The sequence below is a fragment of the Portunus trituberculatus genome, chromosome 18, assembly GCF_017591435.1.
Source record: "Portunus trituberculatus isolate SZX2019 chromosome 18, ASM1759143v1, whole genome shotgun sequence".
Classification (NCBI taxonomy): Eukaryota; Metazoa; Arthropoda; class Malacostraca; order Decapoda; family Portunidae; genus Portunus; species Portunus trituberculatus.
In genome coordinates this window covers 17903486-17916156 of record NC_059272.1, presented here as the reverse complement: position 1 = coordinate 17916156, position 12671 = coordinate 17903486, and the positions used below count along the sequence as shown (strand labels likewise).

The window sequence follows — 12671 nt, the reverse complement described above, 5'->3', positions numbered from 1 at the left end:
AAGAAGAAGAAGAAGAAGAAGAAGAAGAAGAAGAAGAAGAAGAAGAAAACGCACGTACCTCAAAGTAGCCAGATTTCCGGACGAGGCGGTGACTGAAGGCAACGATGATGGTGAGGAGGATCATGAGCACGGCGCCGGTGGGGTTGGCCAGGCCCGCCACCCAGCCGATGCCCAGCCGCGTGTCCCACATGTAGTCGTTGAGGCTGATGCCCGTCACGTCTCCTAGCGTCACTGCAGGCACGGAAGGCGAGGCAAACTTATTACGATGAACTCAGGTATTTTCCCCTGTTTAGTGCACTTTGCTATGTCATGAGACGAGTGTGACTAGATGATTTACTGAGAAAAATGAATGTTAATGTAGTAGTAGCAGTAAAAACAATAATAATAACAATAATACTGATAATAATAGTGATCAGGTACTTAAGAAGAGCCCAAAATAATGACATCGAAAGCATGGCCAATATATTTTTTTGAAAAACTGAACCGTGTAAGTTAAATCAAACGCATATTGATTATTGAACGTTCAGATAATCAGTGAAGGGAGAGTAGAAGGTAACTAAGGACAAAACACTTGAATACTTAACTTAGATGAGAACTTACCTCGATGCGCAACTTATCAGCGTCCAACCTTATCTAAGAGTGGCAGCAAGTCTGTCTGTCTGTCTGTCTGCGGCTAAGAGGATGCGAGTCCAGCATTTGCCGCAGTGTTAGTAAATACCAGTGAGTTGTAAACAAAGAGTTAAGGGATTATTAGTTAACAAAGGCACGAGAAGTGAAGATGAAGTGGCCTGACATGATGGAAAGGCGTCTCTCTCTCTCTCTCTCTCTCTCTCTCTCTCTCTCTCTCTCTCTCTCTCTCTCTCTCTCTCTCTCAGCACCACTATTATTTACGCGAATCATAATCAAAACAACATCACGCTGTTTACACAATCATTACGAACCAATCAACTTTCATTCTTTCAGACACAAAAACACAGTGAGGCGAAGGTGGCCCCTCCCCGCTGGGTGTGGGTCACGTCGTTCAGCACCCAGGCGTCTGGAGGAGTGGCGGTGGTAATGAGCAGACAGCAGCTTGGAGTGTAGTGTACAGAGAGGGAGAGGAAACACTATAGTAAAATGAAACCATAGCGCATCAGAAAAATAAGAGAGTGAATGGGATCATGTTGCACTATGGGGAAGATAAATGGGGGAAGGGGCAAAGAAAAGCGAGAGTGACAGGCTAGTGATTATGTGTATGAGTGTGTTCAAAGGAGGAGGAAGATGTGAGTAGGAGAGAACACGAAAGAGAAAGAGGAAAACAATAGATCCATAGAAAGAGAGAGAGAGAGAGAGAGAGAGAGAGAGAGAGAGAGAGAGAGAGAGAGAGAGAGAGAGAGAGAGAGAGAGAGAGAGAAGGGACACGTCAAGGAGAGCCGTTTCAAAGGCAACACTCTCGATCAACAGCTCAACTTAACTCACTAAGGACCACACTCTTCATCGTTTCTTTTCCTCACCATGACTGCTTTTAACAACATGCTTTAGTGGAAGTCGTTCATGTTTTTGAGGACATTTACATGATTATCGATCGAGGTTTGCCAAGAATTCTGTATCCTCAAATTAAAAAAAATAATACTCACAGGAACCAGAAAATTATGTCAATGGCCTTTGAAACAGTTGTTACGAAAGTATCAAGCATTTCAGAACAAAGGCCCTGAATTGTTATAAATAAGGCACATGAATGGTCGAGGCCGAGAACAGCTACATTGGATGACAGCTGCGTGGGGCCGAGGTGAGGAGCGGCTGTCGTGGCGCCATATGTGAGGTCTTAAAATAACCTCAAGAGTGGCTCCAGGGGCAGGTAAATCTTGCACACCAGTACTGGATTTTGTGGGGAAAGAAAATATTATTGTACTGTTCTAGTCTCGGCAGACATTTATCACCTGTGTTCATATTGTTAGGAAAGGCGCGGGTGACAAGACTCAATGCCTCACGTTACTGTGTGGGATACTACTCACTAATCTCTCTCTCTCTCTCTCTCTCTCTCTCTCTCTCTCTCTCACACACACACACACACACACACACACACACACATACAGAGATTAGTGGCCGTCATGTGGCGTGCGGTGGCAACAATTAACCGCGTTATGTTCACCTTCCCTGCAACGATGACATGCACGTTGTATCAAAACATAATATGCACTTGCAAAATAACAGGCCATTACTAAACGATCCACCACAATGCTTCAAGCTGCTCAAGATCACGGCGGCGGCAAGACTAAGACTGCGGTGACAAGGGGAGGAGGAGGAGGAGGAGGAGGTGGCGACACACGACAGCTCCGCCACGGCCACGCACGGTTGCAATGACACAGATAACACGACGATCACTTGCACTTACACACACCTCAGCAACACAAACACCTGAGAAAACAAGAGTGCATGCTGCTCCTTTGCTCCACTTGTTAATGGATGTCTGCTCACTCACGCACTTCTACCGGGAACACTACTTTATTATTCTTTGACTTTCGATTTTACGTGTAACAGAAAAGGGAAGAGGCGCAAATGTACTGATCACCCCTTCTTAGTGTTGTCTACTATGCAGGATAACTAGTCTTTTTTTTTTTATTTCTGCAGCAAGACATGAGGTACTTTGAGCGATGCGTGACTAACTCTGAACGCAACATTTCGCGTAGGAAAGTCTGAGTAGATCGCGGGAAAACATTAGTGTAGTGAAGAGGCTTAGCAACACATTTAGTCGTAAAATCGTTATTGTATATGAGAGAAAATGCAAAGAGAGTATAATGATGTAATTTCTTATATAGTCTTGATGTTGTTAATTGTCAAGATCGCGTAGGAACAGTCTAGCGCGTCGAAGGGAGTCATGGGTCGCTGTGCAAGGGCGCGGAGGGTGGGTGGAGGTCACGCCTCGTCACGCCGTCTCTGGTCAGTCAGGCCCGGGCGTTACACCCTCGGCTGGTGTCTGTAATTACTGCGAAACATGACGCCTCTATTTACCAAAGTTGGCGATGTGGAACAGAGTGTGGAGGATGGAGAGAAGGAAGACAGTCCAGCCCGCCATCTTGTGGAAGTGGACGTGCTGGTCGCAGGGCAGCAGGTGGCCCACGGAGGAACTTCTGAGGCGCGTCACTGTCCTGCGCAGGATAAGGAGAAGCAGCAACGCACAGTCCAGGTTGAGACACTGACCTGGGAAAGACAAACAAGAATTAGACCATTCTTTTTTTCCTTTTTGGTGCTTACATGTATTTTCTTGTCTCGAATTCCATTACTTGTGATTTTTTGCTCACTAATTAGTATATAAACTTGAATATTAATTAAACTTGACCTCTTCGGCTGCCAAGGAAGACGCCACCAGAAACAGACTCAATCTTTAGGCTCTAAGAATACAAATAACTTTCCTTCAGCAAATGGTGTGTGGGCAAGGAAACTAAAAACCACACTTAGATAAATAAATAAATAAAAAAATGGTAAGAGGTGAATGTATGCCATCTCGTGGCGTGTGTAGAAAAGACTCGCTGAGTTCCCAAGAGTGTTGTTTGTATTAATGAGCGGCAAGTCGCGGCCAAACAGTCGCACACGCACCTCATTCACCATTAGGGAAGTGAATTTTTACAAAGCAAGTGAAGACAAATTTATCATATCTGGAGTCGTAAAATGGTTGTATTGTATATTTGTTTCAACATCAGGTTAAACTAACATAAAATACTGCGTTGTCACTGAATTTTTTTTGCGTGTGTGGGAGTGAAGCATACATGGACCAGAGGCTGTATCATATTTCCCAACGGACGAGCAGTGGAGGGTGGCGTGGCGGTGATAGACAGGGCGAGGCGAGGCGGTGGAAAGCATGGGGGTGGTCATGGAGAAGAAAAACTCTCACTCACGATCCACATTCTGCCGCGTGTGTAGTTTTTATCGCCTTCACGAGATATCACCGCTGATGCGAAATATCAAGTCCAAATATTATGAGGTAAGCGCGGCGTTGGTGGGCGCGTGCCGGTGGTGACGCAAGGCTGTGAGCAGCCCGCCTCACTGTGACAGTCACCTCAGCCTTGAAGGTCGTTGCCGCTGGTCTTACCTTACTCAACGCTGCCTAAGTGAGTGGCGCCCCCAGCTCCGTGTTAGCTGGTAATAACAATACAGGTAACACTGGTAATTACAGAAATAAACTACCAGCTCAAACAAGCATGCGAGAATTTCTGTTATGTTTCGGCGTCTATTAGCTGAGAGCCACGGGTAAAGAACATCATCTTTCCTCGAATAAGTTATCCTTGCTACGTCAAGACAAATAACAATCAAACTTACGACCAAGACACTGGAGAAAAGCATATATCCAGACTCAAGAAGTACGGATTGATTAATATTAATTCAAGACGCCAGCATAACGCAAGATCATGCCGCCGAGAGAAGCAGGAGGGAGGGGAGAGGGAGAAGGACTCACCACAAGCTCGGGCGCCCATTTCGAGGATGTTGGTGTGGCGGTACTGGTAAGCTCTCGCCAGGAAGACAGCGGCATTCACACCGACGAAGAGGGCGGTGAAGACGAGTGTCGGAGCGTTGTTTCGGGCCCACAGCAAGCGGCGGCGCAGGCTGCTTTGTGTGGTGATAGACTCCGGCTCCGGCCGCTCCTCGTCCAACACCACGTCCAAAAAGCGTATTCTGGAAAGCGCAAAGAGTGGAGGTTAGGATACAATGAAGGCATGAGAGTCGTTTAATACTATGTAATCTCTCTCTCTCTCTCTCTCTCTCTCTCTCTGTGTGTGTGTGTGTGTGTGTGTGTGTGTGTGTGTGTGTGTGTGTGTGTGTGTGTGTGTGTGTGTGTGTGTGTGTGTGCGTGTGCGCGCACGTGCTTCAAGCTTCTCGGTCATGAGCCAAGCACAACATTCATCTGCATTCATTATTAACACAAATGGACAACCGCTTTCACTGCAGGAACGTGCTCACCTAATAGATATTCGAAAAGATATGCGACTGAGCTACACTCAAGTCCTGTTATGAGAATATGATTACTAAACGTCCATGACTCTGGTCGGCAAGCTCGCCTAATTACAGCGACTTCCCGTTCCAGAGGGTCGGGGCAGGCAGACAACCCACCCAGGTACTTATGTGGTGCGGTCAGTTGGCATAGTGATATGTTTGCCTGAGGAAGTGCAGGAAAGGTAAAGTATTGTTATTCATGTTACAGCGGCCTTGTCCCGGAGTTAAAGGTTCCTTACCTCCCATAAGTTCAATGTCAAGGAAGCTGAGGTGGCAATTGTCACCGAACAAAAGGAATCGTGTGTCCCAAGCCTCACTCCTGTGTTAGTAGTGATACTTGAAGTGACTCTGGTCTTTAAACAGTACCGGCTGAGCACTTCGGAGCTAACAGAGGACCAGATTGGCTGCACTATAGCCATCCTTCCTACAACACCCTCGATATCCTCGCTATGCATCATGGGTGACTCGGTAATTTGATTTGCATGTAGTTTACCTTCCCTTCACTTCCATCCAGAGCGAGGAAGCAGAGACCTTGCAACGCAGCACTGGCGGGAAGCTTGGCATCTCAGCACGAGGATGGTCGCGGGAGAAAGTTTTCAACACCTGCCCGTTTGACCTCACCCTCCACCTTCTGCATCCTCGCGCACGTGACCGCGAGGCTTGACCCTCACCCACACATCTCCGTCAGGTTGTTGCGTCACGGCGTCAACACAACACAGAATCCAGTTTGCGTGCTCAGCTTGGGAGTGACATTCACATCCACGTGACTTATTAAGAGCGAGATCGGGAAGAGCGTCACTCCCTTTTCAGGAAGTTACATAATACTTACCAGAGAGAAAACAAAAATGGAAAAAAGATGCTCTTAGCGAGTCAGAAAACAGATATTTGGCAATATTTTCCTTTCCACGCCACTGCTTCGCGACCCCCGCCCCGCGCCGTACAATGCCACGGAAGCCTGGCAGGCGAGGCAGGTGTGTGGGGCGGCGCGCTGGTCTACCTTGGTGCTGGGCTCGGCGGGGTCACCGATGCTTCCTTGCTGAATTCCTGCGACCCACATGTGGCCCGCGCCCCAGGAACTCTGCTCGCTCACACTAAACCTTCCTTCTCTCACGCTTCCTTCCTGACGCCCCTGCAATGCCAAAACTTGCCTCTCTTTCTCTTTCTTTCACAAAGGTCCATTCATAGGCCCCGGTGCCCGCCTAGAAGCCTAAAATGTATACATATATAAGCTTAGGCAGGTTAAGGCCGCTGTGCTTTACGAGGCATTTTTAAATATGAATAGAAACTAAAAATAAATGATGTGAAAGTAACAAGCTGTATTTTTCTTTACAACTCGTTTTGTCTGATAATCTGCGTGCCCGTAGCCTCGAATGTGGTGGGAGTAAGCGTCCAGTGGGTCGGGGCGCACCCTCCCCACGTGCGGCATCGCTAAAATTAATCGACAGTCGTGTGGTCACAGGAGCGCTAACCTTGACACGCAAAGACACCGGAGGAAGACAATGTTACGTAAGTCAACTCATCGTCCTGGATGACACAAGAGCAAAGAAAATACTCGATGTGCATTGAAATAAGACTCATGCACTGTAACTAATGACTCAATCAGCAGAGCTCGAAGATGGAATTTTGAATGACACGAACACTCCAGAAGACAATGGAAATTTGTTTTTACCTATAGCTGTAATGAGGTCAACTTTGAAGCGTCTTGTGTCATGAAAAATTAACTGTTTTGTGGCAGCGTATTGATGATGCGTTGGATCTCACACACACACACACACACACACACACACACACACACACACACACGGCCCGGTAGCTCAGTGGTTAGAGCGCTGGCTTCACAAGCCAGAGGACCGGGGTTCGATTCCCCGGCCGGGTGGAGATATTTGGGTGTGTCTTCTTTGACGTGTAGCCCCTGTTCACCTAGCAGTGAGTAGGTACGGGATGTAAATCGAGGAGTTGTGACCTTGTTGTCCCGGTGTGTGGTGTGTGCCTGCTCTCAGGCCTATCCGAAGATCGGAAATAATGAGCTCTGAGCTCGTTCCGTAGGGTAACGTCTGGCTGTCTCGTCAGAGACTGCAGCAGATCAAACAGTGAAACACACAGACACACACACACACACACACACACACACACACACACACACACACACACATACTACCTTCCACGATAAAAAAAAAAACACACACAAGAAAATAGGGAAAAAAAGAGAGATAAAACATGTAAGTTGTGTCGCCATCAAATGTTCGTCCTTAGCAGCCAGGCGTCCACCCCTTCACCGTACAGGTCGTGCTGGGCGAGGCCATGAGGTGCTGGCCGCGACGCACCCCAGCGGACCAGTAACTCACTGTGACGCCTGACGGACGGGAAGGTAACATCAGTTCGTGTTGAGACTAAACATTTTCCTCTGTTTTTTCGACCACCGCACGCTTTCTAAACACCGCTTGGCTTCACGGAACAAGCGCCTCTAGCTAGGTCGCCTTTAGGTACTATAAAAAACTCAGAAACGCTTTGCTTTCTTACCACGACTACATTACAAAGACCACAGAGATGGATGGCAAGGTTCTCAAAAGTGTTTGTCTTGTTGATAAAGTAGAAATCTTGTTAATCTGTCACTAGAATCTTAAAACACTGGATGGACTCATCAATTACTCTGCCTTCGTCTCTCCAGTCAGGGCTGCTGGAGGCCAAGGCGCTGCCGGATGAACGGAGGCAGGAAGAGAGAGCAAACCTTTCCAGTTATTTTAAAGTTTAATATCAGACACATTATACGTTTTCTAATGATAATTCTTTGCAATTTAGGCATTGCATCAGTCAATCTCCACACTTGACGGGAGAAAACGTGGGAGGCCGAGGTCACACTCCAGTAATTGGTAGGTGTGAAAACACTCGACATGAACATATGAATTATTTGTCGCCAAGAATTAATAACGAACGACTGTAATTCTTTTTTCCTCCATGTCGACACCTGCTTGTGAAGGTCGACTCGTGCCCTCATTCGCGGCCCTGCACGCCCCTGAAGCCCTGCAGCGCCCAGGCAGTGCAGTGGTAATGACATTCTCAGAAACACAAGTACAAATGGAAATGTTGCTAAGATGCCTCTCCACGCTACTCCTTACTTGCCTGAATGGTTTAGCGCTCTGCTTGTCTTGCTTGGTGCGCTGGTAAGGTGACGGGACAATGACCTTGAACCAGAAACCATGAAGCAGGAACCAAACCAGTATAATGTATCATGAATGTACTCAATGTCCCGGTGCCATATGACCCTGGTGTTGAGGCATGTCTGCCTACTCAATTAATCAGTTCCTATCTATTCTAATACTGGATCTTGTTAATGCAGCACCTTAATTAGTTATTGATAATATGACACTCGTTATTTCTTATTACGAGCTTTTAAATTCTTTCACTGAGGACAATTATAACTAGAAATTAAAAGAACAAATAGTTTCCCGACCCTTTTAGTGGCATTTTTGAACAGTCTTTCCATATGCTTACGTTAGACTATCCTATTAAACTAAAGGAAACCCCCCAAAAGTCGAATGATTAAAACTCTTAGTCTATTTACCACCTGTATATTCACGATAACTTAACTTGCCTCCTTCAGTGGCAAAGTTAAGAAAGAAAGTGGGAAAATTGTGTTTATTCATCTGCATGTTCCTACTAATATTGCACCTTAAGTCTATCAATCAATCCATCCATCCATCTACCTATTAATTCTACATATACGATACCTTTACCAGTCTCCTTCCTAGCAACGTTAAGAAAATAAAAAGCTAGAAAAATCAGTACAGAGCCTTCAGTTTCTCACAGTAATCTCTCAGTCTCATTGGCGTGATAATTTGGTGTTGTTGCCTCAGTCTTGCCTCCCACGTCTGGTCACCTTCACTATAACTCTTCCCATCGTTTACTCTCCCTCTCCCCTCTCTCTCTCTCTCTCTCTCTCTCTCTCTCTCTCTCTCTCTCTCTCTCTCCCTCTCTTTTCAACACCGCCACCACGCCGAGCATTCCCATCAAGATCAACGGTCGCCCCCCCGCAAAGAGCTGTGTTCCAGTCACGTTACCAAACACAGCCTGGGGTGCGGATGACGAAGACGGGAAACCAACAGCAAGATCGAGGTGCTGATACGGTGAATGTGTGTGTGTGTGTGTGTGTGTGTGTGTGTGTGTGTGTGTGTGTGTGTGTGTGTGTGTGTGATCCATTCTTCTCTTGTTCATGTGAAACAGTTTGGGTTTTTATTTTGGTGCTTTGTGTGAGTGTGGATGGGTGTGGGGGGGATGAAAGGATTTTGTCGTATTTAGGAGGTGGTCGAGAAGATGGTGGTGGTGGTGGTGATGGTGGAGGTAGAGGAGGTAAAGGTGGTACAAGAAGAGAAGAAAGAAAGAATAAAAGAATATTATAACAATAACAACAAAAATAGAAGGAGGAGGAGGAGGAGGAGGAGGAGGAGGAGGAGGAGGAGGAGGAGGAGGAGGAGGAGGAGGAGGAGGAGGAGGAGGAGGAGGAGGAGTCAAGCATCTGTCGGTACTACCACCACAACATCCCCACCACCACCACCACCATCATCAACACCACTACTATCACCACCCCCGCTCGCCGCCACTCACACTGCCACTACCACCACCAACACCACCATTACCCCCCGCCACTCGTACTTTCATCCGTGGTAACCTTGCTCCTTCGCCACGCCGCCTTCTCGCGCTCGATGATAAAACTCATTACCGCTCTGACCTTTTTGCTGTCGTGTCGTCAGAAGAGTGATGAGGAGGAGAGCAGGAGACCCCCCACACATGACTGATGGTGGAGAGCAAGGTGCCATACCTACATCCTCTTTATTACCTATTAGCTACTCAGAGGGTGTGTATCTACTGCAGAAGGAGACTGGATTGTATGGATAAGTTCGTGTGTGTGTGTGTGTGTGTGTGTGTGTGTGTGTGTGTGTGTGTGTGTGTGTGTGTGTGTGTGTGTGTGTGTGTGTGTGTGTGTGTAGATTTGATCAGGCAGTGGAAATGAAACATAAAGAAGTGTTGAGTGAAAGAGTTAGTAATGAAGTATCATGACGAGCGACGAAATGAGTGTTGATTAAGCTTTGAATAAGACATGTTAGTGAGAAGAGATATGAGGTGAGTGAGGATAAAAAAAGTAATTGAATGAGTGAGGGAAAGTGTATAGAGTTAGAGTAAAGATATTGTGAGACGGGCAAGGGAGTGTTAAGCTTTATATGAGAGGAGTTAGCGAGGAAAGCTATTTAGTGAAAGGGAAAAGTTAAGGAGAGAGTGAGAGTGCCGGGAAATGAGGCGTTGCTTTCTCAGGGATATTTTTAAGTTTACAGGGAATTGTGTGAGTGAGTAAGGTAGATATGAGGAGTGAAGTATGAGTGGATAGGTGGTGGATAGTTCCTCTTATGGGTATTTTCAAGGTAGACTCGCTGGACGAAATAGTAGTAGTAGTAGTAGTAGTAGTAGTAGTAGTAGTGGTAGTGGTAGTGGTAGTGGTAATGGTGGTGGTAGTGGTAGTGGTAGTGGTAGTGGTGGTGGTGGTGGTGGTATTGAAGCGAGGTGACGAGTGAAAGGAAACTTACATTATACGTACGTTTACACTGTCACTGCCTCCTTCCTCTCCACTCCCCTCTAGTATTTTTCCTTGCCTACCCTCCTTCTCCTCCTCCTCCTCCTCCTCCTCCTCTTCCCGTGCCATTGTTGTGCCCTTTGTCAACGAGAGAGGCAGGCAGGCGGGCACTGATGGGAGGTCGGCAGCACGCAAGACCTCCCCTGCTTCCCTCCTTCATTTACTTTCACTTGTTACGTACGTCCCTCGAATTTTGCTGCTCTGTAACAGTATGTAAATCAAAGCGATGATTAGTGTTGATAAGTGCTCTGCTATCCATGATCTACTTCTGGTGGTGAATCGTATTGTTTTTTGCTTTCTCTTTATATGCAAGTCATTCTAGCAGTGATCAGTACCACCTGAAATATTTCCCTCGGATTATGTACAAACGGAAAGAGAAAGAGGAAGTGATGAAGACTGACTGATTGATTGATTTTTTTTTACGAAACTACTCACTCGTTGGAAACTTAAGACATTCACACGCACACGCGCACACACACACACACACATACACATAAAAAGATTCAGTCATTCCCATTATTCTCAGCCAGGCCGAGATCCGCCAAGACGCCGCCCTGCCTTCCAGGATGAGACAGTTACCGCCGCGCCGCCAGATGGTCGCGTGACGCAAGCTCGTGACTTCACCGCTACCGAGGCGCACGTCGGAATGTGGGCAAGGCTCCGAGGCTCCAAGACTTGCGCCTGCTGGTCAAGGTTACTGCCACTCAGGATTGGCTGATTATACACTCGTAACCCTAATGGCGGTAATGATGTTGTTGGTGGTGATGATTGTGTGTGTGTGTGTGTGTGTGTGTGTGTGTGTGTGTGTGTGTGTGTGTGTGTGTAATTTACCTCGGTCGCCTGCTGGTCACCCAGCCAGTCTTCCCCATTGTGTGTGTGTGTGTGTGTGTGTGTGTGTGTGTGTGTGTGTGTGTGTGTGTGTGTGTGTGTGTGAGAGAGAGAGAGAGAGAGAGAGAGAGAGAGAGAGAGAGAGAGAGAGAGAGAGAGAGATCAGTAGTACATTTACAAGCGAGCCATACAACATCAGGTGGGGCAACAGAAAACAGAGAACGTGGAGGCACGAGGAAGAGCCTTGGCTACCCCACACGTCTCCCGCCCTGCCTGTCCCGGGAATACTAAACACCAGCAATGTATTTCTCCTACCTGTATTCCTTACTTTTCTCCAGTCCCCCCACACACACACACACACACACACACACACACACACACACACACACACACAGACATATATGTAGAGGAGTGAGACAAAGGGTTCAAAAGTTCCTTTCTCCCAACCGGACAGTTTACCAACGTTTGACACAAGCACGAGAGTATACAGTTGCTCTCTCTCTCTCTCTCTCTCTCTCTCTCTCTCTCTCTCTCTCTCTCTCTCTCTCTCTCTCTCTCTCTCTCTCTCTTACAGATTTTTTTTATGTTTAATACAATAATTCTCTAGCATTGAAAGTGGGAATTATTAGTGTTAATTCTTATAGCATGAGGGTGATGTGTCTTTCCTTGGTTCCCTTCAGTAAAGCCTCTACGGTGCTGAGTGGCTGGGTCAGGTGTCACTGTACTGGTGGCGAGGCGGCCTTGGTTTGTATTCTGACCTGATCATTTGGTGTCATAGTGCTGTCTCCCACTCACTTGTGTGTGTGTGTGTGTGTGTGTGTGTGTGTGTGTGTGTGTGTGTGTGTGTGTGTGTGTGTGTGTGTGTGTGTGTGTGTGTGTGTGTGTGTGTGTGTGTGTGTGTATGATTCATGAAACACCCCCGGCAGTCACGCATGCACGCACACACACGCCGTCACGTCACCCCAGTACCGGACTCGCTCCTCCTCCTGCCGCAAAATACACTCATTCTTTCACATTACAAGCGGCGGTCAGTCTCGCCTGAAAGCCTCGGGGTGCTCCGCGGGGTGAGTGTCGGCGGGCGGCTGGGGCGTGGAGGATGGGGAAGGTGGAGGATAGATGGGTGGATAGGTGGGAAGGGATGGCTAGTAGGGCTGGGAGGGCCTCGTAAGAGCTTCACGGGTAAATGTTGAAACTTGCAGTAAATATAGGACGCAGCACTACTCGTATATACACGTCGGGTTATCGCTGTAGC

General features: G+C 47.3%; 1 protein-coding gene and 1 long non-coding RNA gene across 5 annotated transcripts in view; one reads left to right on the top strand and one right to left on the bottom strand.

The window, feature by feature from the left end:
• LOC123505765 (NADPH oxidase 5-like) overlaps positions 1-12671 on the bottom strand; it is a 50418-nt gene that overhangs the window by 6718 nt on the left and 31029 nt on the right. For all 4 annotated transcript variants that reach the window (XM_045257430.1, XM_045257432.1, XM_045257431.1 and 1 more), the window contains exons 3-5: positions 4433-4650; positions 2992-3180; positions 59-231 (exon numbers count right to left, since the gene is read on the bottom strand). In XM_045257430.1, coding sequence (XP_045113365.1) covers positions 59-231; positions 2992-3180; positions 4433-4650 — 580 coding nt within the window. The remainder of the gene's footprint in view (positions 1-58; positions 232-2991; positions 3181-4432; positions 4651-12671) is intronic.
• The window catches only part of LOC123505766, a 1746-nt gene continuing 1515 nt past the window's right edge, over positions 12441-12671 (top strand). Inside the window, exon 1 of the long non-coding RNA XR_006675249.1 lies at positions 12441-12483. This is a non-coding gene — a long non-coding RNA (uncharacterized LOC123505766). The remainder of the gene's footprint in view (positions 12484-12671) is intronic.